Here is a 27421-nt window from a genome sequence, read left to right as displayed (position 1 = left end):
TAGTTGAGTAGGTAGGTCGCCCAATCCCTGACTGGTTCATCCGTTTTTTCATACTCGGACCATGTCGCTTCTGAAATTTCTGGCTCGTTACCTCCACTTTGCGACCTTTTTTTTTAACTGTGACCACCTTGCCACTGGCACTGACTCCTAGATTAGACGAGTTGTTACTGCGGGGGGTATCACCTTTGTTTGCAAACGCTTATGCACGCGGGCGTGATGTAGGACGGGGGCCGTTGCAAGTTTTCCTTAGACAACCCCGATGAATGAAAAAGTTTCCCCATGAACCCCGGGGAGACGAGTTTTATTCCCCAGGAGCTTGACGAGTGTTAGCCCTCCTCATTCCATATATAAAGGCATCGAATGCGAAAAACATTCCCATTTGTGGAGCTTTGATACTTCCCAACAACTGATTTCTCTCACCACTCCAAACCCAGAGTCGTCACTTTGCTGGCCACTACTACCTGTTAAACTCGTGTGTGGTACGACAAATCTATTTACATCCATTAGATAACATAGATTTTTTGGATTAGCATTTCAACAGCAACACCTACCACCTTTTCTCGTACTCGTTATAAACTCAACCCGACTTTCGCAATTGCATCTGTTTCTCTTCTACTAGACAAACACCACTGCTAATCGACGCAACTATTCAATATGGCTCCCAGGAGTTCCAAGAAGGCTTTGACCCTCTGTCTTTTCCAGAGTTTGGCGGGTGTTATTTTCGGATGGAGTAACTCTGAAGGTTCTGGTCTGGTGAGTAATAATGCTGCTCAAAAGACTTTTATGCACGTTTGCTGACCAGTTCGACATAGTTCTCCATGTCAAAGTACCAAGAACGATTCGGTGAATGTATCGACGGCGTTTGCACCCTTTCAACTACTCGACAATCTGCCATTACCGGTCTTTTGTCTGTCGGCGCCGTCATTGGTGCTGTTGGTTCTGGTTCTATCGCTGACCGAGTGAGTTGATTTCCATAGTCCGTTTCTCTCGCTCCACAACAATTGTCAAGCGGTTCTTTTTCGGTGTTACATTGCAAAAGTCGTAGTCTTCGCAATTGGTGCTATGTTTGAGAACGGAATCTGAAAATAATCGGTGATGTCATGTGCTAATATCATGCTTTTCACAGTTCGGTTTGCGATTGACCTGTATGGTTTTCATCTTCATCTACCTTTGTGGTGCTGCCATCGAGGTACGTAAACACCTTTCTTACCATCCTTTGGGACGCTGTCGATCAGTCAGCTGACAATGATCGGCGTGATTCCAGACTTCTGCCTTTAACACCTATGGTCAACTATGCGTGGCTCGTCTTCTCACCGGTCTCGGTGTCGGTGCTACTTCTGGTCTTGTTCCCGTTTTCCAGGCTGAGGCTTCTCCTCCTCGATACCGAGGTCTCGTCACTGGTTCTTTCCAGCTTTGTGTTACTCTTGGTATCTGGGGTGTTGCCATGACCAACTGGGGTATGAGCTCTTATGCCGGTGATGTCTCGTTAGTCCATTTTTTTAAAATTGAAAATTGAAGCTGATGGCGTACCCTCTGTAGATGGCGAATCCCCGTATCTCTTCAAATGGTCTGGGCTGCTTTGTTGCTCGTCGGTTTCCTCTTTTCCCCTGAGTCTCCTCGATTCCTTGCCAAGAAGGGCAGATGGGACCACTGCCGAAAGAACCTTGCCAATCTCCGTGGTCTTCCTACTGATCACCCTGACATCGATGTGAGTCATTTATGTTATTGTAATTAAAGAACGTTTGCTGACTGTATGGTACAGACCGAGATGGAAGAAGTCCGTGAGGCTACCATCAAAGACCAGGAGCGCGGTCAGGCCAGCTATGTCGAATGTTTCTCTACCAAGGACCGAATTCTCTGGCGAACTATGATCGGTATCTGTGTCCAAATTGGCCAGCAAATCACCGGTATCAACTTCTTCTTCTCTTACGGTGTCCAGTTCGCCCAGACTGCCGGTCTTGACGACACCTACGTCTTCCAGATCATTCTCGCTTCCGTCAACGTCGTTTTCTCTTTCCCCGGTATTCTTGCTGTCGACCGAGCGGGTCGACGACCTATCCTCCTCATTGGTGGCATTCTCATGTTTATTGGTCAGATTGTTGTCGGTGCTGTCTCCAAGGCCTACCCTGATGACAAGATTGCCGGTGATGTTCTCATTGCCTTCACCTGTCTTTTCATTGCCTCTTTCGCGTCTTCTTGGGGTCCCATTGCCTGGGTTGTCTGCGGTGAGACTTTCCCCATTAGGTTGTCTTCTAGGTGTGTCACCCTCGGTACCGGTGCCAACTGGCTCTTCAACCTCATCATCGCCTTTGCCGCTCCTCAGATTCAGGCCCGAATCGGTACTGGTATCACTTTTGTTTGGGCCGGTTGTCTCGCTCTCGCTATCTCTTTTGCCTTCTTCTGCATTCCCGTGAGTTCTCTGCCCTGACTACAGAATTATGCTGATCTGTTGGGATTGTAGGAGACGAGATCGATGAGTATCGAGGCGATTGACGCCCTCTATCTCTCCCACACCCCAGCTTGGCGATCTCATAAGTTTGTCGACGAGCAGCTCACGAGGACTCAAAACGCGCAAGAGAAGCACTACTCTCGATCTATCCACGCCGAGAACGAGCAGGTCAAGTCTAGCCAGCAGACTAGCGCCCGAACGAGTGCTGAGGACGGCAGGATGGTCTAATGAAGCTGCTTTGTTTCCACCCCTTTCTCCACTTTATTTTATTAATCTGGCTTAGAACATTAGAGATAGAAACGAACAAGAAGTGTGTTGTACAACTTTAATTACAAGGATAACGAAACGGGCCATGGTCATCTATCAATCCCAGAGTGATTTTTCACAATGCGTATTGGAAGAAATCGGCTTTGTCTTATTTTTGTTAGATTTACATATTGATTTATCAAGAATCGAGTTTGGGAAGATGTTCTATGTCTTCGATTCTCGCGATTTATTTTCCTTTATTATTCGTACACATGATTACGAGCAAATAGCTCCATACATGCACATACAATACATGGACATGATGCTACATTCTTTAGGTTATTGCCGGGTTTGATCATGTTACAAATGAAAGGATCGTGAGACGGACGGACAACGAAATGTCGAGAAGATACGAGTTGCGTTCCGTCGGAACGGAAGATCTGTGGTCATTTGTCGTTGTCTCGCGCTGCTGCGTCGCCAAGCCAGCAAATGCCATTTCGCTGTACATCCAAATCATTCTGTCTGTCTGCGCAAGTGGTTATTTACATTTACTCGTATCTTTTCTTCCTCTTCATTTACCCACTCTCAGCTCGTAATAAAAATGGGCAACTGTTTCTCTGACCCGTCCAAACCGCCCGGCAAGGGACAGACTCTCGGCTCTACGCCTTCACATCCCGCACAGTCCTCATCAACAACCACCGCACCACCTACTTCCGCCGCCGGCCGACCGGCCAAGCAGAGGATAAATAGTCCGCCACCCCAGACGCTGGGGTCACCTGGGGCTGGAGGGGATGCAGGGGATCCGAGAGGAAGAGCCTTGCAAGCTGCTGAGGAAAGGGCAAAGGCTGTAAGTTCTTCTTTCAACCATCTTCTATTGGCTAGTGGCTGCATAATGGGAATGGAGAATGAGGCTGATTATATATATGCATATGGTGTAGGCTCAAGGAAAAGGTGTGAATGCATCCAATCCCAAGGCAGGACAGTTATCGGGCAAGTTGGCCCAAGAGAGAAAGGCAGGGAGTGGGCCAGAGGCGGGAAATGAACGCCTGATGGTGGGTTGTTGTTATTAGAGTCCAGAACGGATGCTGATTGAATGGAAAGGATGCTGGGCAGTGGAACTGATCGGCAGCGAGAAGCAAAGGAAAGGAAGTTGTAAAGAGCGGGCATGTCGGACATCTTTGGGGTTGAGACAGCGCAGAGACACGTTTCATTGGAAGGAGATACCTGTCTATCACAACGCTGCATGAAGTATTAATGGGTGGTACAGCAGATGCACCAAACAGTTGAGAAGGCAGGACAGAGTGCAGCACCATTATGCTTGTATGTAACTATGTATACCACCCTGTTTTGTAGATGCACCATCCAGGGTGGGAACACGAATGCGACGTGTTATAGTCTGCCAGAATGGTCTTCCTTCGAAGTTTCAAAGGCCCTCAATTCCTGCGGTTGATGATTATTATTGATGGCTTATCGGCGAGAATTGAGTAGATGTACATGGGAGATAGGGTGGTGAAGATTCGAAAGGATGCTGGGTGGGGCCATGAATGGGTCGTTCTTCTATCTTAGTTGGCCTACTGCAAAAGAGAGATTTACCCTAGCAGATGTGAATGGAGAATGATAAGGGTGTACGATATGTTCGGCAAAAGGGCCAGAGGCAGAGCCGGGAGGCGTGTCGTGAGACTTGTCCTTTTCGGTCCGATCCTACGTATAAATATCAAAACACCTCCGATACATTCCCCTCTTTCATACTTTACCATAACCCTATTGCTTTCTCTTCCTGTCCCTATCTGGACTGTTCATCCACGACGCCTAGGTGAGTGCATGTCCTGCTTATGGCCGTTCGTCTCGCTCTTCACCGCATCCGGATGTCAGCTGCTGCTGGTTGTCTGGCGTCGTCATAATCGACACTTTTCTTCGCTTCTTGCACGCAACTTATTGCATGCTTCTGTTGCTTCTCAATTCACCTGCTGTTCAGCAGCCCACACTTTCCCGCTATGCACATTGCATTGACTCAAATGATGGGTTTTGTGATGTCGAGTCCAGCTGACGGCCAAATCCGAGCTGCCTTTGACTCGATTCTATTCGTCGGTGTAGTTGACCGGGCCGACGCCAAACGCCCAACCGGCCAACGATAATAAATAATCTCGTTATCGTTTTTCCATTCCTTCTCTCTTCTTTCTTCTTTGCCTTCTTTCCTCGCCATCTCAATCTCCTTTCAAAAGCCCAGCATACGCACCCTGCTGACGTGTTCTCCTCTCCTTTTTTTTTCCTTTCCACCAACAAACAAACGCCCGCTTATCCGCAACAATCAAAATCTTTTACCAATGCCCAGACTTAGCAACGTCTATTGTCCCAAGTCACTCTTACAACGTCAGACCATCCAAATCAGGTCATTCAGTCAGACTATGTCACCTTTCAAACCCGCGCTTACTCTTGATACCATCAACCCCGCGGTTCAGGCTGTTCACTATGCTGTCCGAGGCGAGCTCGCGATCAAGGCGGACAAATATGTCCAAGTCCTTGCCGATATAACTCACAAGCCTTTGCCGTTTGAAAAGATCGTCACTGCCAACATCGGTAATCCCCAACAACAAGGTCTTGATCAAGTTCCTCTCACTTATTGGCGACAAATTATTTCCTTATTGGAGTATCCCGATCTGATGCAGAAACATGAGCAGTTGGCCAAGCAGATTTACCCTGGAGATGTGATTGAGCGAGCCAGGGCGTTACATAACGAAATTGGAAGTACGGGTGCGTACACTCATTCCAAGGGTGTGTTGGGTATCAGAAAGAGAGTCGCCAAGTTTATCGAAGGTGAGTTTTTGGGTTTCCTGATTATTTAGATACTGTTTGATCCTCCTCGCTAAATGGTTCTCGGCGCTACGTAGAACGCGACGGTTACCCGGCGGACCCTCAAAATATTTTCCTCACCGCCGGTGCTTCTGCCGGTGTTGCTTCAATCCTCGGTGTCGCACTCCGTAGAGGCGATGGCTGCATGATCCCCATCCCCCAATATCCCCTCTATACCGCCACCCTCGCTTACCTCGAGTCTGAGCCTCTGCCATACTACCTTTCTGAAGCGGACGACTGGTCGATGAATCACGATTCTTTGCTCAAGAGCGTGGAGGAAGGCAAGAAGAAGGGTATCCCCATCAAGGCGCTTGTAATCATTAACCCCGGAAACCCTACCGGCGCATGTTTGAGCCAAGAGGCGATGGAGGCGGTTGTGCATCTCTGTTATGAGGAAGGTATCGTCCTCCTCGCAGACGAGGTTTACCAGATGAACGTCTTTGACCCCGAACAGCGACCGTTCATTTCTTTCAAAAAGGTTTTGATGGATATGCCCAAGGAGATCAGGGAAAGTGTGGAACTGGTATCTTTCCATTCGATCTCAAAAGGTGTTAGTGGAGAATGTGGAAGGAGAGGTGGATACTTTGAATGTGTCAACATTGATAAGGATGTGATGGACCAGGTTTACAAGATGGCGAGTGTCACTTTATGTCCTCCCGTCTCAGGCCAGGTAAGCCCCAAGTTTCATACATTCTTTTTTCCATGCCTGCTCAACCCGCTGATCCTCTTCCTAATAGATCGGTGTCGACCTCATGGTCTCCCCTCCGAAACCCGGAGACGAATCTTACCCCTTATGGAAAGAAGAAACCGATCTGATCCAAAACAATCTCAAGTCCCGATCATATCTCATGGCTGAGCATTTCAACAAAATGGAAGGTGTTTCTTGCAACAATGCGGAAGGAGCCATGTACTTGTTCCCGAGGATTAATATCCCTCCCAAAGCTGTAGAGGCGGCGAAGAAGTTGGGTAAGGAACCGGATGTGATGTATGCTTTGGATCTTCTTGGTGAGTCTCCCTTCCTTCCCTTCCTTCTACTTCCAACTCTTTTTTTTTTCTGCCTTACTTGGTTGATGCTGATGAGAATGATAATCTAGATGCGACCGGTATCTGTGCGGTGGCAGGCAGCGGTTTTGGCCAAGAACCGGGGACGTTCCATTTGCGAGTGACTGCCCTGTGTCCCGATACTGCTGAATTTATCGGTCGATTCCAAAAGTTCAACAAGGAATTTATGGAAAAGTATGCCTAAAAGGTCACGTCGAGAAGTGGGAAGAGAAAATAATCGCATCGGTTTCGGCATTGAAGGCGCGGGAGGAAGGGAAAAGAAAACTCAGTAAAAGGCTCTCCTTGGATCGGATTGGATTGTGTGTAGTATTATGACTTTGGTTGGAAGTGGGTGAAGTTGTTTTCAGGGTTGTCTATAGGATTAGTCTTGCATGCTGCATGTTCATGTCATGGATTGGGTCATATTGAATCTATAATTCGCATATCACATTGCTTCCTCGTATCTTTAAATCATAAAAGGGTTCTTTAATCTAATGAAGCTCATTTGTTCTAGATAGCCGACAGGGGTGACGATTAAATTGACTTGTCGTTTTTCTCAACCTCTGATTGATCTCGGGTCAGAATATTATATTGATAACACAACCATACTGCATGGGCTCGCGAAACGCTTGAGAATAAAACATTAACAAAAGGTGCGATGAAAAAATGCATCAAGACTAGCTAAAGTCTCAAATCATTCTGCCAAAACTTTGGGGTTTTCCATTTAAACCAAACATCATCATTTGAGCTATGTCCAAAACTTAGATGAGGAGCTTCTCAATCTCGTTCTGTGAAAGCAACCATCAGCAAGAGTTCCCCATCACTTCAGGTCTTTACCAAAAACAACAATGAAGAAAGAGAAATGACGACTAACCTTGACAGCCTGGATCTGGGCGTTCAACTCCCTAGCCTCATTGGTGGTAACACTGGCGGCGATAACAGGCCTAGAAACACCGCAAGCCCTACCGAGAGCAGTCTTGGAAGGCAAAAAGACATAGGGGACGTTCTTGTCCTCACAGAGGAGGGGAAGGTGGAGGACGATCTCAATAGGCTCGACATCGGCGGTCATGACAATGAACTCGCAGATACCTCGGTTAAGGGTCTTGGTGGCTTCGTTGGCACTAAGGAGAATTGCGAGAAGAGTCAGTAAAAGGGGAAATGTGATAAGGATGGAGAAGAAATGAATATGCTTACCCCTTCTTGAGCTGCTTGTAGTGCTGAGCCTGCTGGATCAAGTCGAGGATCTAAAAATCCTAATCAGCCCCCATCCAAGACATTCTCAATATAGTTTAATTGATAACCCATCCGCCAGCCTATCTCTTTATGATGGCGACTTGTAAAGACATACCTGGTTGGTGAGCTGGGCATTGGCCAAAGGGAAAGCCTTGGGGTTGGGTTGAGCAGACATCGCGTCCAGATTTGTGTTTTATTCCTTGTTGTGTGGTAGGGATGGTAGGATGATGACCTCACACGAAGATCCTAGGCCTTGGGAAGGAGTAAAAATGTAAAAGCGAGAAAGCCGGTTGAGATGTAAAAGTCTTGTGGGTTGTCAGATTTTGTCGGAGCCTTGAAAACGAAAGACTTGCGGGGCCGTTCAAATAAGTAAATTTAATGTCGAGTGGAGTTGTTACGTAATTGGATCGGTCACCGTCTGGCGCGGTGACCAGTAGAGATCGAGTTTCCGAGCAGCGTGCAGATGGGAAATGCTCGAGATCGCTCCTTTATTGACTACTTTTCACATCTCGCAATGACAGGAGGAGCATTCTTTGCCCCCGCGGCCGACAATGACGAGGAGTATGATATGGGGCCGGTTGGCGAAGCCCATGCAGTTCAGTGGATTGGGACAGCTGGTGTCAAGGGACCGAAATGGGCAAGATTACCGCTGTTGACAGTCGGCATGCTGGGTATACAGGTGAGTTTCGCCCTGTAACCAGTTTGAGAACATTTTATAACATGCTGTAGTGCGTGTGGTCAATAGAAATGGGCTATGCCTCTCCCTATCTCCTCGAATTAGGCCTCTCCAAATCATTCATGTCTCTCGTCTTCATGGCCGGTCCTCTGTCCGGGCTCATTGTGCAACCACTAGTCGGCATCTTCGCCGACCGCTCCCGCTCTCCTCTTGGTAGAAGGCGACCTTTCATGCTCGCCGGCTGCCTGATATGCGTCTCCGCCATGATGCTTCTCGGCTGGTCTCGCGAGGTCGCAGCTATCTTTGGTGGGGGCCAGTGGCTGGCCATAACCCTCGCAGTTTGGGCAATTTATTGTATAGATTTCAGTATTAATGCGGTTATGAGTACGGACAGGGCCTTGGTGGTTGACACGCTTCCGCCGAGAGAGCAAGAGGAAGGGAGTGCATGGGCAGGGAGGATGTTTGGGTTTGGGAGTGTAGCGGGATTCTTTGTGTGAGTTTGCGGATTCACCCGTGTTCCAGCGGTATGATACTGCGTGTACCAAGGAATGTTTCTGATAAGGAGCAGTGGGAATCTTGATTTGGCGCCGGTATTGCCTTTCTTGGGTAAAACTCAACTGCAAATATTATCGTTTCTTACAAGCGCAGTCCTGATGGTCACACATTCGTTTACTTCGTGGGCTGTCTCTGAACGCGTATTACTTCGCGATGAGTGAGCAAACGACATTTACTGTGTTTATACCTCATTGACATGGATTAGTCGGCCACAATCTAAGAGTAGCTTAAAGTCCAACCTCAAATCTATCTGGGAGAACATGTTCTCCCTTCCTCCCGGTATCCGCACTGTCTGCATTGTTCAATTCTTTGCTTCGTATGTTACTTCTCGCATTTCTTTCCCCCATCATATCTGACATCCTTGCAGCCTCGGTTGGTTCCCCATCCTCTTCTTCACCACGGTATGGGTCTCCGAAATCTACAAATCCTCTGTCCCCTCTGACGGTATCGACCCGGCCACATTCGATTCCAGAGCCGTCCGTTCTGGTGCGAGAGCTTTACTTCTTCAAGCATTAGTCAACATTATCACCAGCATCGGCATGCCATTCCTAGTTGCTGAATCGGGGGTACAGCCGAGTGAAAGTGTGGATGGGTACGAAGCTATCGAAGGAAGTTCGAGTCGTAGGGTTGGTCTCGAGACCGCAAATGGTGATGGGCGCAGTCCCCAAGCAAGTGTAGCAACACCTCCCAATTCTGCACTCTGGAAAAGGGCGCGTGAGGACCTCGAGAATGGAACGGTTTTCCGTCGGTTTCTCCACTCCGTGCAAAGTATGGTGAATAATGTCAAGAAGGGCGAATTGGGAATACCTATAAAGGGCTTGACATTAGTCAAGGTTTGGTGGATTTCGCAGTTTGTTTTTGCGGCTGCTATGGCAGGAAGCTGGTGACTTATTTTCTACGAAACACCGGGTTCGAAGAAGGCTGACAAAGAGTAGGTTTGTGAAGAGTGTGGGAGGTGCATATGTCATTATCGCTACAACGGGATTCTGCTGGGCATTGTCACAGTGTAAGTAGAGTTAAGCATGTTATTGCGATGGCTAACTGTATGGTAGGGGCCCCGTACTCTCTGGTGTGTAGTCAGCCTACGCAGCAACTGCAACGTACAAGGCTAACCCCCATTAATAGTTAGGAGAACTCATTCTCATCGACGGTAGTATACAACGCAACCAGTCTATCAATCTTTCCCGAATGCGGGCACGCAGGAACTCGAGCGACGCCCAATCTCGACCGTCTTCTGCCCTCTTCGACGCTGAAGAAACATCTCATCCTATCATCCCGCCGTCGAACACTAACTTCTCACGAGTCAGCACGCCTCTTCACTCTCGGCACGCTTCTCGTACTTCATTAGTCCTTGACCGAAGTAATCGACATTCTCGAGATCGAACGCGCCCTTCTAGCCCTAGCTCTAATCTCGACCGCCCGGCAAACTTTGATCGAGAAAAATTTATGTCTCACAAATCCAATCTCTCGTTGGAAGGGGAAGGACTATCTCCGTTGGTTATACAGGGTGATACCCCTGTTGAGCCTGCGTTCGGGTCGACTGTGGTCTTGCGTCATTCAGACGAGATGTCAAGGTCAGAGGGTGAAGATGACGAGTACGAGATGGGACAAGTAAGAGGGAACTCGTCATCGACGCACCATAGTCCGAGAGCGTCTGGCGATTATGATATGAATGGTACGAAAGGCACAGCCGATAAAGCTGGTGGTGAGTCCCTCCTCATCCCATCAAGGGACTTTTCGACTCCTGATAAAAAGGGCCAGCGCTGATCAAGCTCATAAATATAGTGATCTTGGGTATACATAACGTCTTCCTCGTCTTGCCCCAATTTATCGTCACAGTTCTCAGCTCTGTCATCTTCTGGCTTATGGAACCTTCCAAATCTCTTCCTACGCATCACCCAGGCTCAGTCCCTGTCACCGACACTAACACCACCGCCGCCATCGCCGCCATTGCGAATTCCTCCGTCCTTGAGGACGCTGTTTCAGCCACGATGGAAGTTGCAGAACAAGTCGCCAAGAGGACAGTAGAGCTTGTCAGTAGGGAAGGTGTGGATGTGGATGTTTCGTCGCCGGATGCGGTGGGGTTGATCTTCAGGATAGGCGGGGTGAGTGCGGCTGTTGGAGGATGGATATGTTGGAGGCTGGCAAGGGATTGGGCAAGAGGTCAGGGGGTATAGAGCGAAAAAATGAAATTGACTGGTTTTTACTTTCTTTACTGGGCATAGGTCATCAATATGCATATTTTGTATCTGTACTGGACACGCTCAAAGCCCTCCAATGTGCTTATTGAGTGCAGGACATAACGATGACTGCCTGAACCATGAGGCCAAAATAACGTAAGTGTGTTTCAATATTAATAAGATTACGCATCAAACCATCTAATTACAACATGGCACAGGCCGTCAAAGATCACAATTGCAAAGTTCTTCTTACCATTTTCCTCGGCAAATGGATACTGGCGAACCACAATTGCCAATGGCAAAAGTTTGGGCATCCTGCAGAACCCTTCAGTAACAGGGTGCGGGGGACAAGCAAACAAAGGAGGGTGGTGAATCAATTTCAGAAAATCGGGCATAGGAAGGGCGATTGCTCTCACCCTGACCAAGATGGTTACAAGACACGATAATTCCAAAATGCCAAACAAAATCAGAAAGTTTCAGAGGCTCGGTTGCAAGCTTTCCTCAACTTTGTCAGGCTTCAAAGTGCCCAGTCGTATACAAACAGGCGGCCGCCCTTTGAGTGGAAAGTGAGAACGTACGGCCTTTGCAAGTAGTCGCAAATTAGGGTTATTAGAGTTAACCGTCCTCCGGTTTACCATTATTTTATTGCTGTTCAACAGATTACATTCGGTGGTCGCTTCTTGTCATGCAGCCAAAGGGAATAATTGGACGCTGTCAGTCATCTCGATCTCGGAAATTGCTGAAACAATGAGGTCCCTGCAAATGGCCGCCCAAAACACCTTTCGTTTCACCATCCCTATTTCAATCCCATGTATCATTTCGGCACGTTCTCGAAAGCCATGATTTGACTGCCCCTTTGACACTCGCCCATATACACAATCAAGGCCCCTCTCGGTGTACAGGTGGAGGGCCCTTCGGGAGTCCGATAGAGCAATACATATTCGTTTCACGATGTTGTGAATCTCGACGCGTTGACAGGCTCAAATACAAAGGCAGTCCTTCACTTGAAAGCAACCAAGGTAATCAATTCAAGGTATATAACTGCCACCATGTATCTCTCCAACATCCACCCAAGCTCTCAAGGTCAGTATCCACTTTTCCCAACACACGTTCTTTACAAGTCGCCGTTCTTTCTTCACCAACCACTATACAACATCTCCATTCACAAACAGACATGATCTCAATTTCTCCTTCAAGCTGGCTTCTTGTCATCTCCTCCCTGGCGGCAGTGACTGTGAGCGCCATTAGAATGTACTATTGATATGTAGCTGATATATATTACACCACATCAGTCCGCCAAGCCATTTCCCCGAAACGTTCCTCATGGTCATTGCGGCTCCTTCACATCTTCCCTTAACATCGTTGAGACGTCCAAAGATGCTACGAGCGCCGAAGAAACTGCTGTAACCTCTTTGGCCATTGAAGCTGCCTTGGCTTCTGCCACAAGCTCCAGCAGTAAGCACAGAGCAATTCGTCGAATTCCATTACCATTAACTCACATTCCATTTCAGGTGCTTCTGCTGCTACTACTAGCTCGATCTCTAGTGTCGCCTCCTCTGTCAGCCTCAGTTCCACCTTTGTTTACGAGCTTGATGCTCAGTCGGTGACCTCACCTGAGATCACCACCGACACTGGCCTTATTGTCAATGCGGATGTGTATATCGTAGACGGCGAGGGTACTAGCGAAGACACTATGTACGTCTTCGAAAGATCATAACCTAGCTTGATTACTTGCTGAACACTTTATAGTGCCCAGTACCACGCAGACGGCAAGAGCGTTATCTGTTACTTCTCTGCCGGTACCTGGGAGCCTGGCAGGTAAATTGTCATCTCCCCTACTTTGTGAGCCTGGTATTGAGGGATCGTATTGACTCTTTCGTACAGGTCTGACGCCGATGACTTTGACCCTGCCTGTGTTTGCGGCACTGGAGGCTCCTTTGCAGACAATGCTTGTTCATCTGATGACAATAAACTCTCTGACTGGGACGAGTGGTGGCTTGACATCCACAGTGCCTCGTGTATTTCCAAAGTCGAGAGCATCATGTCTGCACGTATCTCGTCATTTGTGGCCAAGGGCTGTGACGGAGTAGACCCTGACAACGTTGACAGTGTAAGTAGCATAGAAGCCCGCCCCAGGCCTCCTCATGATAACTTTACGCTGATTATCTCTACTGTTTTGTCACAGTTTGCCAACTCGGACCAGCTCCACGGTAACACTGCCGACGATCAGGTCAACTACCTCCTCTGGCTGTCCTCCATTGCTCGTGGCCAAGGTCTCATGATCGATCTCAAGAACGCCGGCTCGCTTCTGGTGGACGATAACGGTGATGCTACCTCTTACCAGTCTGAGATCGTTGAGGCCTTTGATTTTGTGGTCATTGAGTCCTGTGTAAGTTGATTGTGCTTCTATTTCTCCTTATCAAAGCTCGACAACACAGCCCATTTTGCTGACTTCAACTGTTACTCTTCCTTGTAGCATGAGTATGAAGAGTGTGATATTTACGACTCCTTCCTGGCTGCCGGCAAGCCCGAGATCCAGATCGAATACGGAGACATTACCACCTGTCCGTCCCTGCAAGACGGCCAACACCTCTTAGTTTACAGCCAAAACGATCTCAGCTCAGCGTTGATCACTCTTGAATGTGACTGATCAAAGTCGATCCATATTTTGAACCCTCAAATGTATAAAATTATTCAAGAAGTGAAAGCACAAGAAAGGAGCGTTCAAGAAAAAGATGATCAGCAGACAACTAGCTGATTGATTGTTTCCGTTGATATCCTCCCAGTACAATTATGCATCAAGTGCAGTTGGCATACACGATATGGCATGTCATATAAAATAACAACAATGCTAACAAAACAATTTTTTTTCCGATCCTACGCTTGGTACCGATCGTAATATCATACATTTTCAAAGCCTTGGCATGCCTTCCTAATCATAGGAAACATCGTTTCTACTTATGAGCAACAATTAGCAGACTTTATACAGTATTAATTTTCTCGACATGGCTGTATTCTTTTTCTGCCTCTTCGGCCCCATCGTACTCGGTTGGTGTGACATTCTCGGGCTCGGGTACCTTACCGTCCGCCTTCTTAAATCCGTTCTGGAACCAATGGCCGCCGAAAAGGGAGCTCATCTGCTCGATCGATAAGCCCTTAGTCTCGGGCAAGGCGACAAAGACGTAGACCCAGATGAGGGCGGAGACGCAAGCGAATATAGCAAAGGGACCGAAAGAGCCAATGTTGGCAATCTAGAAAGAGATTAAAAAAAAATCAATGTTGCGTTCTTTTATTGAGTTTTGCCAGACTCACCATGTTCGGGAAGAATCTCGTGAGACAGAAGTTGGCAAGGTATTGCATGCCAATAGTGAGGGACATGATTTTGGCCCTAATTCTGTTGGGAAAAACTTCCCCATTTAGACCGAAAGCTACAGGTGCCCAGCCAATACCATAGCCGATGGCGAAGAGGCAAACGGCAGCGATGGCAACCCATCCAGCGGCCTTGTTGTGACCGGCTAGAGCACCGAGGTAGATAGCAATCCATAGTACACAGAGGATGTTGATGGTCGCACCGATGAGTAGCATTTTTCTCCGACCAAATCGCTCCGAGAGCAAGAAGGCGTATACGAGGACGGCGAGTACCTTCATGAGACCGTAGATACCAGAAAAGAGGTAAGCCCCGTCGGTGGTCGTGACGTTGATGGTGGAGAGGATAGAAGTTTGATAATAGGTGATCGAGTTACCTCCAGAGAAGTTGAAACCAATTTGAACAATCATTACAAGAACGAATCGTCGGAGGAGGGTCCGGTCATTCTTGAGTTCTCGGAAGAGACCAAGCCAGGAGCTAGAATGAGCAATTTCGATCTCGGCGCTGACAGAAGAAGCGATTTCCTTGTATTCATCTTGTACATAGGGATGATCTTCAGGAAGACGCCGGATTCTGGTCAGAGCACGAAGGGCTTGATCGTTCTTTCCCCTGAGGATGAGCCATCGAGGAGATTCGGGCAATAATGGAAGGGCAGATAGGAGAATTATACCAGGGTACTGTTGCACGGATTCCTTCAGCTCCCTAGTCTGCGCAAGTAGGGAAATGGAGCTCACGAGTTGAAAGAGAACGGGCATTCGCCACTGCCAGTGGGAGCTGGGAGATATGTGGAGGATGGCAATGTAATTAACCCAGTAACCAAGAGAAACACCAAGCATGATGTTGAAAGAGAAAAAGGCACCTAGCACTCCTCGGATTGCCTTAGGAGCGATTTCGGCTAAAAAAAGGGTACCGGTGACTGTACCAGCACCAGAAGCGAAGCCTTGCATGGCTCGCCCCCCAATGATCTGCTTGATGTTGCCAGAAGCCACAAGCTGAACAATGGTGCCGACAGAACTGGGATTAAGCTGTCAGCACGGCAAAATCATGATATTAGCAATTCAATCTAATAGTCTTACTAGATAAGAGCGTTAAGGAACAATGTCCATCGCCGACCGAGTCTGTCATTGAATGGACTAGAGGTCAAGGCACCAATGAGACCACCGAGGACAATGACACTGGTAATCCAACCCTTGATGTCGCTCGCAGCAGAAGCCGAATAATGTTTCAAGTTAAAAGTAGCAATGAAGTCTGGCATCTATTATCACACAATACTATCAGCGAGCTGTTCTGTCTGCTCCGGAGCATACATATGTTCCACTTACAGCCAAAATGCCAGATATGTTACTGGTGTTAGCCCCATGAAGACCACCACTGAAGGAAAGGGCAAAGGCGATAAAAAATACGTAGAGGTTGAACACCTCTTTAGGAGTGTTCGCCAAAGCTTTCTTGTTGATTAAGTTGCCGAGTGCGCCTGCCATGTTGAATCAAAGTCGTCAGTTTGTATGCAGATAACTTGATGGCAGTTGTATTATTCGAATCCAACCAGGACCGTCGATTTATTCAGGCTATGTATCTATCTATAAGTCAGCCAGATGGGGCCCAAGTCCGTCCCCGGCGTTCAGCTGATGAGGGGAGTATCTCGGCGCGTAACTCGGGTAAGGGAGTCTAGGAGGACTCATCCGTTCCAAAAGAACAGGAATCGTAGTAGTTATGTCGGGTTTCACGGTTCATGTCCTCGAATCAACAATGGACTGTTTGAATGATCAGGAGTCAAAATTCTTATATTCCGTTAAAGCCCGTGAAATCCGTCGCACACAACACCTCCCCCTTTGTCGTTTCTGGGGTCTCCAGTGGTTCGTCTTTGCAGATCATGCGGCTTACAATTACAAGGCGGGGTGGGGATATACGATGCAGGATAAATGTGTTCGCCACCCATACAAACTGCAAGCTGAGAAATGAGGAATTTTATGAAGTGGCCATGAAAGCATCTTGTTGCGTCTTGTCGTAAAATAGCGGCAGGCGGTGAATTTGGTGCCGAGAGTTTTAAGCAATTGTCAAATGCGGCGATGACGTACTGGCACATTTGGAATCATGAAAGTACTCGTAGTGTCTCATAACTGAAGAGCTATCACAAATGCACATAATAACAAGTTATCACGTACGTGGGCAGGTCATTTATATACTGGATATCGTTACGAAGGCGGAGGATGGAATGTCGTTGGGGGGTCAGTGGGAAGCCGCCAATCTCCCGTACCACCTCCAGCATTCTCAATGAGCGTACTAAAATTATCCCAGCTTATTTCTCCGTAATCACCCCTAAACGTACCAAACGGACCGCCTCCGTACAAATCAAGTGCAGGTTGAAGGCCCCAGAATTGATCAAACATGGATTGCACCGATGGATCGGAAATGGGTGCCAGGTTTGAAGCATTGGCCTCAACGACTGGCAAAGTCGCTTGGGAGTGCCCTTCATCCGCTGCGAGAGTATTCGAAAGAGTAGCATTTGCTTGAAGATGGGCATGCGGAGATGGTGCCCGACTGTTGGCATGCGATAAACCCTGATCGGTCTTTGATCGGAGCATCTCCATCATTGCGATCTCTTTGATTTTGACCTCGTCTAGCAAATTGCTATTGCCTTTCCTGGCAGTCATGAAGTCTGATAGGCATTGATTGATCATTCGCAAGGTGTCCGGGCTAGGGTTCGATAACAATGAAAGGCTAACAATGACCAGAGAGTCAGAAAATTCGTGGCATGGAAGAAAATTTGCGTTGAGGGAGACATTACCGACCCTAGAATAACCAAGGAATTCGTCACACGGTACGAACCCGTACTCAAATTATCCATACCTGGTACTGTGAATTTGGTCCGAGCCCACAAGTCATCCATCGCCGCCTGCAGACAAGCCTCTCGACTTCGGGCATATTGGTTGTCAGGATCAGGGCGGGCAAGATAGGGACGATGCAGACTGATTCTGGCAAAGTTGTACTCTGTTGAAGCGAAATGACGATGAATGATTAAGGCGGGATGGGTATTTGCGTCATCATTAGTATCATCATTCTGGCCATATGATTTGAGTCGCAAGCCGGAAGGAAGATTAGAAGCCCAATTCTGCAAGGCATCCTCGATGCTGTCAATTACATCGTAAGAAGGTTCCCCAAGCTGATAAGCCTCTTCGGCGATACGGCTCATTATATGAGCAAGCGAATGGCGGCAGATGAGGAAAGTGTTCAAAGTCAAATTTGACATGGGCTGAACGATGTTCTCGTTGTCGAGATTGAGAGGAGGTTCCGTGTCGCATGAGCGATCAGAAATGCCTACGGGTCTTCCCAAAAGCAATGCGCAATATCGATCCATATGGTACACATAACTTCTCGTGTCAGCGCACAAAACCTCTTCAAGGTAATAAGCTTACCTCCAGACTAGCCTCCTTTCTTGTAGATCCTCAGGCAGCAATTTCCCAGCAACAACAGAATGTCGATGTAAACCTAGGGCCTGCGCCCTGAAGACTGCCGTCCCCAGAGCTGGCAGGGCATCAGGAGCACGGCGCGCCAAGATGAGATATCGGACTGTCAGCAGATCTGACATGACCAATATGATATCTCCTCTTCCGCTAATGAGACCGTCTGAATACGCCGAGGCCCGTCGGGAAGCTTGATACAACTCGTTAGCCTTTGCAAGGCGTTTTTCGCCCGCTTGAGATGAAGACAAAGTAGAGTCGATGTGGAGCGTAGCAAGAGGCGCGGAAAGAGCTGAGATGGCAAGGACGATAAAAATAAGAGGCAGTCGATGAATAATCCAAGTGTCGAGCGAGAAAGTTCCTAGGCCTTGCCAGAGTGCTTCGTATGTCTGCATAAAAGGTTCACGGCGAATGGGGTAACGTGTTAAGCTATAGGTACGTTAGAGGTAAATAAAATAGATTTTTCTGATAAACTCACTTGATGTTGTCAAAGTACAGTTGTATCAGCTCATCACACCATGTCCTCTGAGGCAGTTCGTGCAGAATATCTACCAACGCTCGAGGTGGACGCTTATCTTCACCATCTCCTGCTTCCGGGGTTTCAGGATCCGGTACCTACACATGATCAGCAGCTAAAAATAAAATGAGAGAGACTTACATCCAAAGCACGCATGATGTCTATAGCCGAGTCGTCCCCAACGTACGCCATAGCCGATGGGCCATAATATCTGCCGCGAGTGACATACCCCGTCCTCTTTGGACGGTCCATAGACAATGATGGCACAGAAGATGGCGTCGATTCTACAAGGGCCTTTGGGGGACTTTTTCCCTCTAAAGAATGAGGCTGGGATGACATTGATTGCAGGAGGAGTGATTCGATACGTATGAGACGAGTTTGGACATCTTTCGACAATTCTATGGGGTCCTCATATCTGCACACGGTATTAATCAAGGGAATAGTCATCATCGACTAACCCATTAACCAAATAATGACAAAGGGTCGGCACTCTTCGTGAGACGCATCTTGCGCAAGGCTGCTGTCGGTCACACTTTCAACCAAGTCTCAGTGTCAATACTTGATTTGGTCTATGTCATGTTCATACCTTTGCTTTCGCTTTTGTACATTCTGTGCAGCTGTATGCCGCCCTTTTTCGTTTGTGTTTGCGTTCATCTGATCCTTCGGCTGTTCGCGGGGGTGATGATTTTCCTCTCATGGCATTCGATCCTGAAGACGATGCGTGCGGCATACTGGGAACTAAGTCCGCATATACGGAGGTTCAGTGTGATTTGGGGGTTAATGGTAGCACCAGGTGCGATAGATGGTATTACAGAGGAAACAGCAGTGAGAGAAAAGCTCCCATAGTCTTGATGCCAAAGTCAAGCAGCATAGATACCCTACAGGTAATGAATAGTGCCAAACGCCCCTTTCGTTCTTCTGTTGAAGAGCCGCCGCGCCGCCGGGCAAGTATTTTATCGTTATTTATTTAATTGCTCTGGTCGGTCGGTGCCGGGATTGGTCCGAGAAATTAAACTCCATTTATTCATGTTGTTGTGCATGTGATTTCATAGTTCAAAACATTCTGTCTTCGCATGAAACTCATATTTAACCAGCAGCAGTTGCCTGAATGGGCAATCGCATACGTGTTGCACATGCATAGTATCAAAGGCCATTGGAATTTATGCTTCGCTCTTCCTATGAAAACATCCAAACGATAGCAGTACATAGAAGTTACGGAGCGAAACCACTAATCGTTGCCTTCATATCCAATGAAAACTCGCGGATTCTTGACCATCAACTTGTCCCATTCATCGTCACTAAGCCAAGTTTTCAATTTGTTCACCCACGTCTTATCATCGAAATCCAAGAATGTCTCCACATCCTCGCCTTTCAGCCCCTTGGGACGCCTATGGAAAGGCTGAGTGTGCGGCCAATCAGAGCCGTACAGCACTCGATCAGGGTTTGCGTCAACAAGAGCTCGTACGAGGGGCTTCATGTCCTCAAACGTTGGGTCCTCGGAACATCGGTAAGGAGCCGATAGCTTTATCCAAAGCTTATTGTCTTTCAACAGGCTACAGAGCGCTCCCAACCCAGGCTGTGCGGCGACGTCAAAAGATGAGGTGTCAATGCCTTGAAACTCGAGTAAAGACGCTGTTTTCAGTCCGCCAAAGTGATCGACGACCATGGACACGGGGAGAGAGGCGATTATGGGAGCAAGAGAATCATAGTATTCGGGATGAGGATGGTAAGTCTGAAGACCCCAGCCGAAAGGTGCGATACGGTCGGCGTAGCGTTTCATGCATCGGATTTGCTGCTCCTTGTCATGTTGGGCTTTGTGGAGGTGATAGTCGATACGGATACCCTTTACCCCCTACGGCTGGAGATTAGCAACTTCATGGAGTGTCTCGTATAAGAGTTGCCTACCTGATCTTTCATCGATTGTATTTGCTCGTCTGTCGTTTTCTCGATATCAATGCAGGCGTACGCTCGTCCAGTTTCATTAAAATATTTGAGATAATAAAGCAAGGAGCTAGGGTCAGTTCCGAATGATAGACCATGCGCGATACAGGCATGTTCAATACCCATAGAATGCTGGAATGTCTCGAAAGAACGAAGAGGCGCTGAAGAGGGAGTGAAATGACGAGTCGGAGCTAGTGGGAACTTGTCAAGGTCGAATATATGGTGATGAACGTCCCAGCTACCGGGAGGGCAAGGCTGGTCAGTTCTGATAGGAGCGGTAGAAACGAGGGAGGGCATAATGATTGATACTTGTGATAAATTCTCTTCAGTATTCGTACTTGTTAAAACACATATTATCATGAGGAGCTCACAAAAAGTCTGATGTGTTCTGGACGGTAATGGGCGTGCAGCCACCCCGACGTCTCGTTTTAGGCCTTAAAGATTGAAGAGATGCCGAACAGAGTTGAACAGGCGGCATTCTTCTTGATGAAACCCATCTTGAATCTTCAAGAGATGTCGAAACACAAATTGAGCTTCTAGGAGTTATCAACGGGATTGGCGGGTTTTATCGGGGCGTAGCCCGCCGCGAAAAAAAAGAAAACACCATACTCCCGGGTTGTCTGAAGGTTTCGAAAGGATACATGCTGCAAGAGGAGGGGTCGTTATAGTCGGACACGGAAATACCCATAACTTGGAAGCAAGTCCGATTGTAGATATGACGAAGGTCTGTATGTGAAGATCCCCCCATAACCTCTCCTTCCTCCGATCACCAATACGCACATTGTTCACAATGACTTCTTCAACAAAGAACATATTGTCGAGGCTAGCACCATATGGTGCTTGTGATGTGAGGCAGCAGATATCATATCAAAGAGCAATCCAACTGATGTAGACCTTGCAGGTTGCAGACGCACTTACTAAACTCAAGCACCCCGCAGGCGGTTTTCTCTCCGGCTTGAAGCTTCGAGGCCCTGACCAGAACACGAAGATTATTGGTCGAGCCCATACCGTCCTCTTCCGTGCAAACTCAGTGGCGACGCAGAAGAAAGGATTCAAGGGGCACTATGTGAGTTAAGATTTTCAGAAAAGGAGATCAGAAGGAGGAATCTGATTTGTTAATTATTCGCGTGCAAGATCGACAGCGTCGTCCCAGGCTCTGTCCTCTTTATGTCCGCACCTGCCCATTTACACAATGCCATCTACGGCGGGCTCATGTCAATGAGAGCCAAGTCTTTAGGTGCTGTGGGTACAATCGTTGATGGCCGTCTGCGAGATCTCGCCGAGCATCGTCGCATGAACTATCCAGTCTTTTCTCGAGACGTGGGTATCACGGCTGGCCAGGAGGTCTGTTATTCTTCCGAGATCAATGTCCCAGTGCCTTTGCGATCCCCCCACCAACCTGATGTCTGGATTAACCCAGGAGACATCATCGTTGGCGATGAAAACGGTGTTGCTTGTATTCCCCAGGATTTGGAAGATGAGGTTGCAAACCTAATACCTTTGCTTGCTGAAAGGGACAGGCTTTCCATGGAGGATTTGATTGCTGGCATGAAGGCCGAAGATGTTTTCCGCAACCGTCGTGGTGCTTCCTCTACCAAATAACATTAGAAACATCGAGTTATAACTACTCTATTGGATATATATGGCATGATGGATACATGGATCAGCTTCATCTAAAACAGAGTCTGAAGACTCTTGAGCACATTCTCGTAGATGACAAACGTCACAGTACCAGACACCACCAGTCGGGCAACTCGGGGGGACGCTCCTCTCCAGAACACAAGTACACCATCATCCTTGAGCGATCGGACGAGGCAATCTAATGTTGACTTGTATCTGACCGACGATTGCTGCATTCGAGTCTTCACAACGCTGGAGAAGGCATTGTCAGTTCATTCGTTACTGAAAAGGAAATGGGATTATAACAAGACTGACTCGAAGGGCATTGTAGCATCTACAGCAGTGACAAGACCTTACTTAGCTTAGTTTTACAAGACACTTTTATCTACTCACAGACTGTGATGACACCGGCCACTGCACCGATGGCCATGATGGTTGCATTACCTGGCTGATGGCCGCCATTCTTCCTCATTGCGTAATCTTTCATAGCTTGGTAAGAGGTAAATCGCACTGCCGAGTTGGCACTTTGCTTCATCATCTACGCAAAGTCCATTTCAGTATTCGCAAATACATGCAGAACCTTCAGTATGTGGAGAACACTTACAGTGGGAACTAAACCCCGGTACAGGCTTGTAATGCTTTCAGTACGGATCATGCTTCCAACTATTGCGATTGATCCCCCTTGAGTCACTACACCTGCTCTTTGTGATTCGATTAAACGAGTCCTATTTGATGATCAGCTTCGTTGTTAATCCCTCATTAGATAAGACGAGATACTCACTTTATTGCTTCAGAAGGTGTTACCGCGACAATACTCTCTACACATCCAGCTCCAACCCCTGCCAAAACGTTGCTTGCCGTACTTAACTTTCCATCCGGTCCTCTTAATAAATCTCGGATAGATTCATAAGTGAAGAACCTGGTGCCTGCCTTGAGGGCATTCCCAGCAATAACGGGACTACAGCCTCGATAGAACCCTGTGATGCCGCGTCGGGCGAGGGTGTCTTTTATAACGACAGAAGGAGAGATTTGGGCAGTAGTGTTATGTCCATGGTTGCCTAACTGGCTCATCGTCTTCACATACTCAGTCGGCTAGCGGTCAACAAGCGACAATCAGAGGCGCTTCTATAGTGCTAACATGTCTCTACTCACATAGGTGATGAAAGACTCTGACATACCAGCACTGGCACCAGCCAGGAGAGGCAAAGCCGACGGGTGTTGCTTCTTGCTGTTGCTCATGATCATGATTGTTGTTGCCTTCCAGAAGTCAGTGGACGATCCACAAAGTTGCTAATTGTCCGTTTATACATTATTTCCTCTACATGCATGGTTGCCTCCCTCCCGTGCAGTGTCGAACAATGAACATGAAGTCAAATGAGTTGCATAATACAGACAGACATTTTGTCTGGTTCTCCGGCGGGTATGGCGGCTTACGGTAATGGCCGACAGGCGTCTCGGATCTTGCGGGTTTGGCGGGTCACAATCTTTCCATTTGCTTCTTTCCAAACATCATCACATCTCTCATTGGATACGAAGTATCATGACCCGTTAAATCCGTGCTTCATCACTTCAACCACTGCGTCGAGCTATTAGACTGTTTGAGCATGACACTCAACGGCAATGAAAAACTCATTGATGCTGATTCGTAGGAGTTGTTACATATGCTGGCAACAACTCACGTTCATTTTGGATATTTCTTCGTTTGAATTGGCCATATATCCGTCAAAGTAATACCACTATCTGACCTATGTTGCGACTCATACGAAGTCATCGGCCATTACAACGACGAGGGCTGGCCACTATCAATTCGAGGGTCCAAGGCAGTCCGCTCGAACCTAGCACATTCATTGACTATGAGAGAGTATCGCAGCAGATTGCACAAGTGCGGAAGAGGTGAACAAAAGCTACTGCAGATAGAGGAAAAAGTTTAGCTGATGAATGGGTCTATGCAGACATGGGAAGCCTCTAACGCTTGCCGAAAAGATCCTATACGGACATCTCGAAGATCCAAACGCGCAAGAGCTCAAGCGTGGTTCCTCGCAGCTCAGACTGAGACCAAAAGTGGGTAGTGTTGGTTATAATACGATCAGAAACTGACTCTGCCATAGCGTGTAGCTCTTCATGGTGCGTCCCAATGATCTCATGTTGTTCACCCTTTGGGAAGGAAGGACTAATTGCGAAACTCGTAGATGCCAATGCCCAAATGGCTTTGCTGCAGGTACATACTGGCGTCTTTTGCTGTCAAACGATAGCTGATAGATAGACTTATAGTACATGACCACTGGTATTTCCAGAGTCCGTGTACCTACATCTGTTCACACCGACCATCTGATCATCGCCCGCGAAGGAGCGGGGCCAGACATGGACCGCGCCATCGCCGCGAACAAGGAAGTGTATGATTTCTTGCAGACGGCTTGTGCCAAGGTATGTTGGTGTGTTTCCCATTGGGTGGATATTGATGTGTAAGTATACCAAAGTACGGGATTGCTTTCTGGAAGCCTGGAGCGGGCATCCTTCACCAAGTGATTTTCGAGCAATACGCCTACCCCGGAGGTCTCATGATTGGCTCCGACTCCCACACTCCCAATGCTGCAGGACTTGGTATGCTAGGTATTGGTGTAGGCGGTATGGAGGCAGTCGACGTGATGGCCGGTTTGGCTTATGAGGTGAAACATCCCAATATTATTGGTGTCAATCTCACTGGCAAGCTTGGGCCATGGTCAACAACGAAGGATATTATTCTAAAATTGGCATCTATCTTGACAGTCCGCGGTGGCACGGGCTCGATCATTGAATATTTTGGGCCCGGTGCTCACAGTCTTTCGGCTACGGGTATGGGTACCGTCGGAAACATGGGCGCAGAAGTTGGAGCTACGTGTAGCGTCTTCCCATTCAACCAAGGGATGGCCGATTATCTGGAGTTGACTGGACGATCTACAACTGCGAGGACAGCAGAGGACTATAGGGACGACTTGAAGGCGGATGAAGGAGCAGTATATGACCAATTGATTGATATCGTAAGTATGGACTCCCAAGGCGTGGTTTGTACCATAAATCATGGCTCATGTGCAAATTATTAGAATTTGTCCGAACTCGAACCCCACATCAATGGTCCTTTCACTCCCGATCTCTCCTGGCCAATTTCTGGCATGGGTGAAGCCGTTAAAAGTACCGACTGGCCAACAAATATCAGTGCAGCTCTCATCGGATCCTGCACCAACTCTTCTTACGAAGACTTATCCCGAGCCGCTTCTATTGCTAAGCAGGCTACAGAGGCGGGCCTAAAAGCGAAAACGGATTTTTTTATCAGTCCAGGGTCTGAGGAAATTCGATCCACTGTTTCAAGAGATGGTGTTTTGGAGGAGCTACAGAAGGCTGGAGGAATGGTCTTGGCAAATGCGTGCGGGGCTTGTGTCGGTCAATGGGAGAGGCCGTCGATGAAGAAGGGCATGAAGAACACGAGTGAGATCACATTATGAACTACTGAGGCCAGAGCTAAACTTGACTAGTCGTCTCTTCATTCAACCGCAACTTTGTCGGTCGGCAGGATGGCAATCCGGGAACACACTCTTTTGTTGCTAGCCCAGAGGTGAACCGCGCAGCGCAATGTGAAGGCATTAGAACTGACCGAGTATAGCTCGTGACCGCGATGGCTTTCTCCGGGAATTTAAATTTCAACCCTATGAAGGACAATATTCAGCTTCCCGACGGCACCCACTTCCGTTTTACTCCTCCTCAAGGGCCTGCTCTCCCTGAGAAGGGTTACGAGCGCACTTTGCAATTCTATGATGAGCCGCCTGTGGACGGATCGAGCGTTGATCTGGCTGTAGATCCAAATTCTAGCAGGATTCAGCTTATCAAGCCGTTTGAGGCATGGAGTGGAAAGGGTGAGCAAGACTTGACCATGTTGATCAAAGTGAGAGGAAAGTGCAGTGAGTGCAAACTTTTACTCAACCGCTCAAAGCCCGGTTCCCTGACACGCTTGGATCTTGTCGGATAGCAACGGACCATATTTCCGCTGCTGGGCCTTGGTACAAATACAGGGGGCATCTACAGAACATCTCTCGTCAGTTTCTCTGCTCTGCTTTTGGATGAACATCACTAACGATATACAGAAAATCTTTTGATCGGCGCAATCAATGATGAGAATGTGAGTCTCATGGATATCCATGTGGGCGTTGTGATATGCTGGATCTGATCGACTCGAAAATTTTAGGGCAAACCCAATTGTATACGAAACGTAGATACAGGAGAATTTGGGACCGTCCCCGCTACCGCCGAGTGAGTGACTTATTCTGAGCATTTTGTGCGCATATTGATATTCGGATTTAAGGTACTACCGTGATACTAACCGGAAATGGGCCATCTTGGCGGGCGATAACTATGGGGAAGGCTCATCTCGAGAAGCTGCCGCTTTATCGCCTCGATACATGGGTGGCTTTGCTGTTATTGCTCGCTCAATGGCTCGTATACACGAGACAGTGAGTTCTACCCTGGATATCTCTCCGTTGCCGTGTACAGAAAGCTAATGAATGGTTTTGATTTTTGCAGAACTTGAAAAAGCAAGGTCTCTTGCCCCTTTTCTTCCGTGACCCGGCCGATTATGACAAAATTTTGCCAGGCGCGCAGGTAAGCTGAAGATGAGATTAAAGTGAGGAGCAACCAGCTGAATCGATGATTCTCATTCTAGCTCAGGTTGACTAACCTGCAAGCTTTGGCCCCTGGAAGCCCCGTTTACCTCACCTATACGAACGCAGGACAAGAACACATTCAGATTGAACTCTTCCACTCCTTAACTGACCGTCAGATCACATGGTGAGTATAATGGATTTGTGCTCTAAAAAGGCGTCCCAATGAACTGAGACATGTTTCTTTTTTCATAGGTTCAAGGCTGGTTCAGCTCTGAATACTCTCCGTCCCAAAGACTGAAAGGCTGAAGATTAATTAGAAAGCAGAAGATTTGGCGTTTAGTTACAGTTGTACAGTACATTTTTTGGAGAAACTGGATCGCATACATCATGGTAACATTTGCGGAGTGCATTTTCCAAACCTCTGAGAACAGTCAGTGCACTTGAGTACTCCGAAATCCCTAAAAAGACATCGGCATTAATAAGACATCGGCATTAAGGCATCGACATTAAGACTTCGGCATTCGGATCTCTACAACGTAGAAGGATCGGCCCAGATTGATATCAAGCTTAAAAGGTCATTGTGAGTGGCCAGATAGACCCCGGTGTCACGTTCGTTCGATGGAGCGTACTGAAGATGAAATTTCGAGACTAGATCTT

General features: G+C 47.7%; 11 protein-coding genes across 11 annotated transcripts; 6 read left to right on the top strand and 5 right to left on the bottom strand.

Annotated features, from left to right (window-relative positions):
* Positions 1-654: 654 nt before the first annotated feature.
* Positions 655-2677, top strand: CNBG3300 (hypothetical protein; the record flags this gene model as incomplete). Its single annotated transcript, XM_769256.1, has 7 exons — positions 655-753; positions 813-959; positions 1127-1189; positions 1265-1485; positions 1540-1708; positions 1763-2410; positions 2462-2677. 7 exons carry the CDS (start codon positions 655-657, stop codon positions 2675-2677), a joined length of 1563 nt encoding a protein of 520 aa, XP_774349.1.
* Positions 2678-5019: 2342 nt separating this feature from the next.
* CNBG3290 (hypothetical protein) lies at positions 5020-6791 on the top strand (the record flags this gene model as incomplete). The annotated part of the gene is made up of 4 exons (XM_769255.1): positions 5020-5509; positions 5584-6215; positions 6283-6550; positions 6640-6791. 4 exons carry the CDS (start codon positions 5020-5022, stop codon positions 6789-6791), a joined length of 1542 nt encoding a protein of 513 aa, XP_774348.1.
* A 556-nt stretch (positions 6792-7347) lies between these two features.
* On the bottom strand, positions 7348-7994 carry CNBG3280 (small nucleolar ribonucleoprotein SNU13; the record flags this gene model as incomplete). Its single annotated transcript, XM_769254.1, has 4 exons — positions 7348-7374; positions 7461-7707; positions 7781-7830; positions 7935-7994. The coding sequence occupies 4 exons, from the start codon at positions 7992-7994 to the stop codon at positions 7348-7350; spliced, it is 384 nt and encodes a 127-aa protein (XP_774347.1).
* A 339-nt stretch (positions 7995-8333) lies between these two features.
* CNBG3270 (hypothetical protein) lies at positions 8334-11227 on the top strand (the record flags this gene model as incomplete). The annotated part of the gene is made up of 9 exons (XM_769253.1): positions 8334-8498; positions 8549-8988; positions 9064-9207; positions 9256-9366; positions 9418-9933; positions 9986-10056; positions 10103-10119; positions 10176-10755; positions 10836-11227. The coding sequence occupies 9 exons, from the start codon at positions 8334-8336 to the stop codon at positions 11225-11227; spliced, it is 2436 nt and encodes an 811-aa protein (XP_774346.1).
* A 1177-nt stretch (positions 11228-12404) lies between these two features.
* Positions 12405-13880, top strand: CNBG3260 (hypothetical protein; the record flags this gene model as incomplete). The annotated part of the gene is made up of 7 exons (XM_769252.1): positions 12405-12464; positions 12523-12685; positions 12742-12925; positions 12980-13048; positions 13115-13340; positions 13416-13619; positions 13707-13880. The coding sequence occupies 7 exons, from the start codon at positions 12405-12407 to the stop codon at positions 13878-13880; spliced, it is 1080 nt and encodes a 359-aa protein (XP_774345.1).
* Positions 13881-14211: 331 nt separating this feature from the next.
* CNBG3250 (hypothetical protein) lies at positions 14212-16075 on the bottom strand (the record flags this gene model as incomplete). Its single annotated transcript, XM_769251.1, has 4 exons — positions 14212-14481; positions 14543-15611; positions 15674-15852; positions 15920-16075. 4 exons carry the CDS (start codon positions 16073-16075, stop codon positions 14212-14214), a joined length of 1674 nt encoding a protein of 557 aa, XP_774344.1.
* A 714-nt stretch (positions 16076-16789) lies between these two features.
* Positions 16790-19302, bottom strand: CNBG3240 (hypothetical protein; the record flags this gene model as incomplete). Its single annotated transcript, XM_769250.1, has 7 exons — positions 16790-17315; positions 17387-17920; positions 18011-18484; positions 18534-18670; positions 18714-18987; positions 19031-19104; positions 19159-19302. 7 exons carry the CDS (start codon positions 19300-19302, stop codon positions 16790-16792), a joined length of 2163 nt encoding a protein of 720 aa, XP_774343.1.
* Positions 19303-19800: 498 nt separating this feature from the next.
* Positions 19801-20810, bottom strand: CNBG3230 (hypothetical protein; the record flags this gene model as incomplete). The annotated part of the gene is made up of 2 exons (XM_769249.1): positions 19801-20424; positions 20478-20810. 2 exons carry the CDS (start codon positions 20808-20810, stop codon positions 19801-19803), a joined length of 957 nt encoding a protein of 318 aa, XP_774342.1.
* A 493-nt stretch (positions 20811-21303) lies between these two features.
* Positions 21304-22115, top strand: CNBG3220 (hypothetical protein; the record flags this gene model as incomplete). The annotated part of the gene is made up of 3 exons (XM_769248.1): positions 21304-21360; positions 21415-21579; positions 21648-22115. The coding sequence occupies 3 exons, from the start codon at positions 21304-21306 to the stop codon at positions 22113-22115; spliced, it is 690 nt and encodes a 229-aa protein (XP_774341.1).
* Positions 22116-22186: 71 nt separating this feature from the next.
* On the bottom strand, positions 22187-23378 carry CNBG3210 (hypothetical protein; the record flags this gene model as incomplete). Its single annotated transcript, XM_769247.1, has 6 exons — positions 22187-22385; positions 22449-22467; positions 22527-22671; positions 22738-22858; positions 22915-23225; positions 23286-23378. The coding sequence occupies 6 exons, from the start codon at positions 23376-23378 to the stop codon at positions 22187-22189; spliced, it is 888 nt and encodes a 295-aa protein (XP_774340.1).
* Positions 23379-23880: 502 nt separating this feature from the next.
* CNBG3200 (hypothetical protein) lies at positions 23881-27062 on the top strand (the record flags this gene model as incomplete). The annotated part of the gene is made up of 16 exons (XM_769246.1): positions 23881-24026; positions 24086-24194; positions 24242-24257; positions 24323-24351; positions 24405-24557; positions 24611-25150; positions 25214-25595; positions 25643-25722; positions 25771-26065; positions 26134-26199; positions 26249-26283; positions 26350-26414; positions 26467-26614; positions 26685-26762; positions 26824-26948; positions 27017-27062. 16 exons carry the CDS (start codon positions 23881-23883, stop codon positions 27060-27062), a joined length of 2313 nt encoding a protein of 770 aa, XP_774339.1.
* Between the last annotated feature and the right edge of the window lie 359 nt (positions 27063-27421).

This window comes from Cryptococcus neoformans, chromosome 7 (genome assembly GCF_000149385.1).
Source record: "Cryptococcus neoformans var. neoformans B-3501A chromosome 7, whole genome shotgun sequence".
NCBI lineage: Eukaryota > Fungi > Basidiomycota > Tremellomycetes > Tremellales > Cryptococcaceae > Cryptococcus > Cryptococcus deneoformans.
This window is presented reverse-complemented; position numbering and strand designations above follow the sequence as displayed.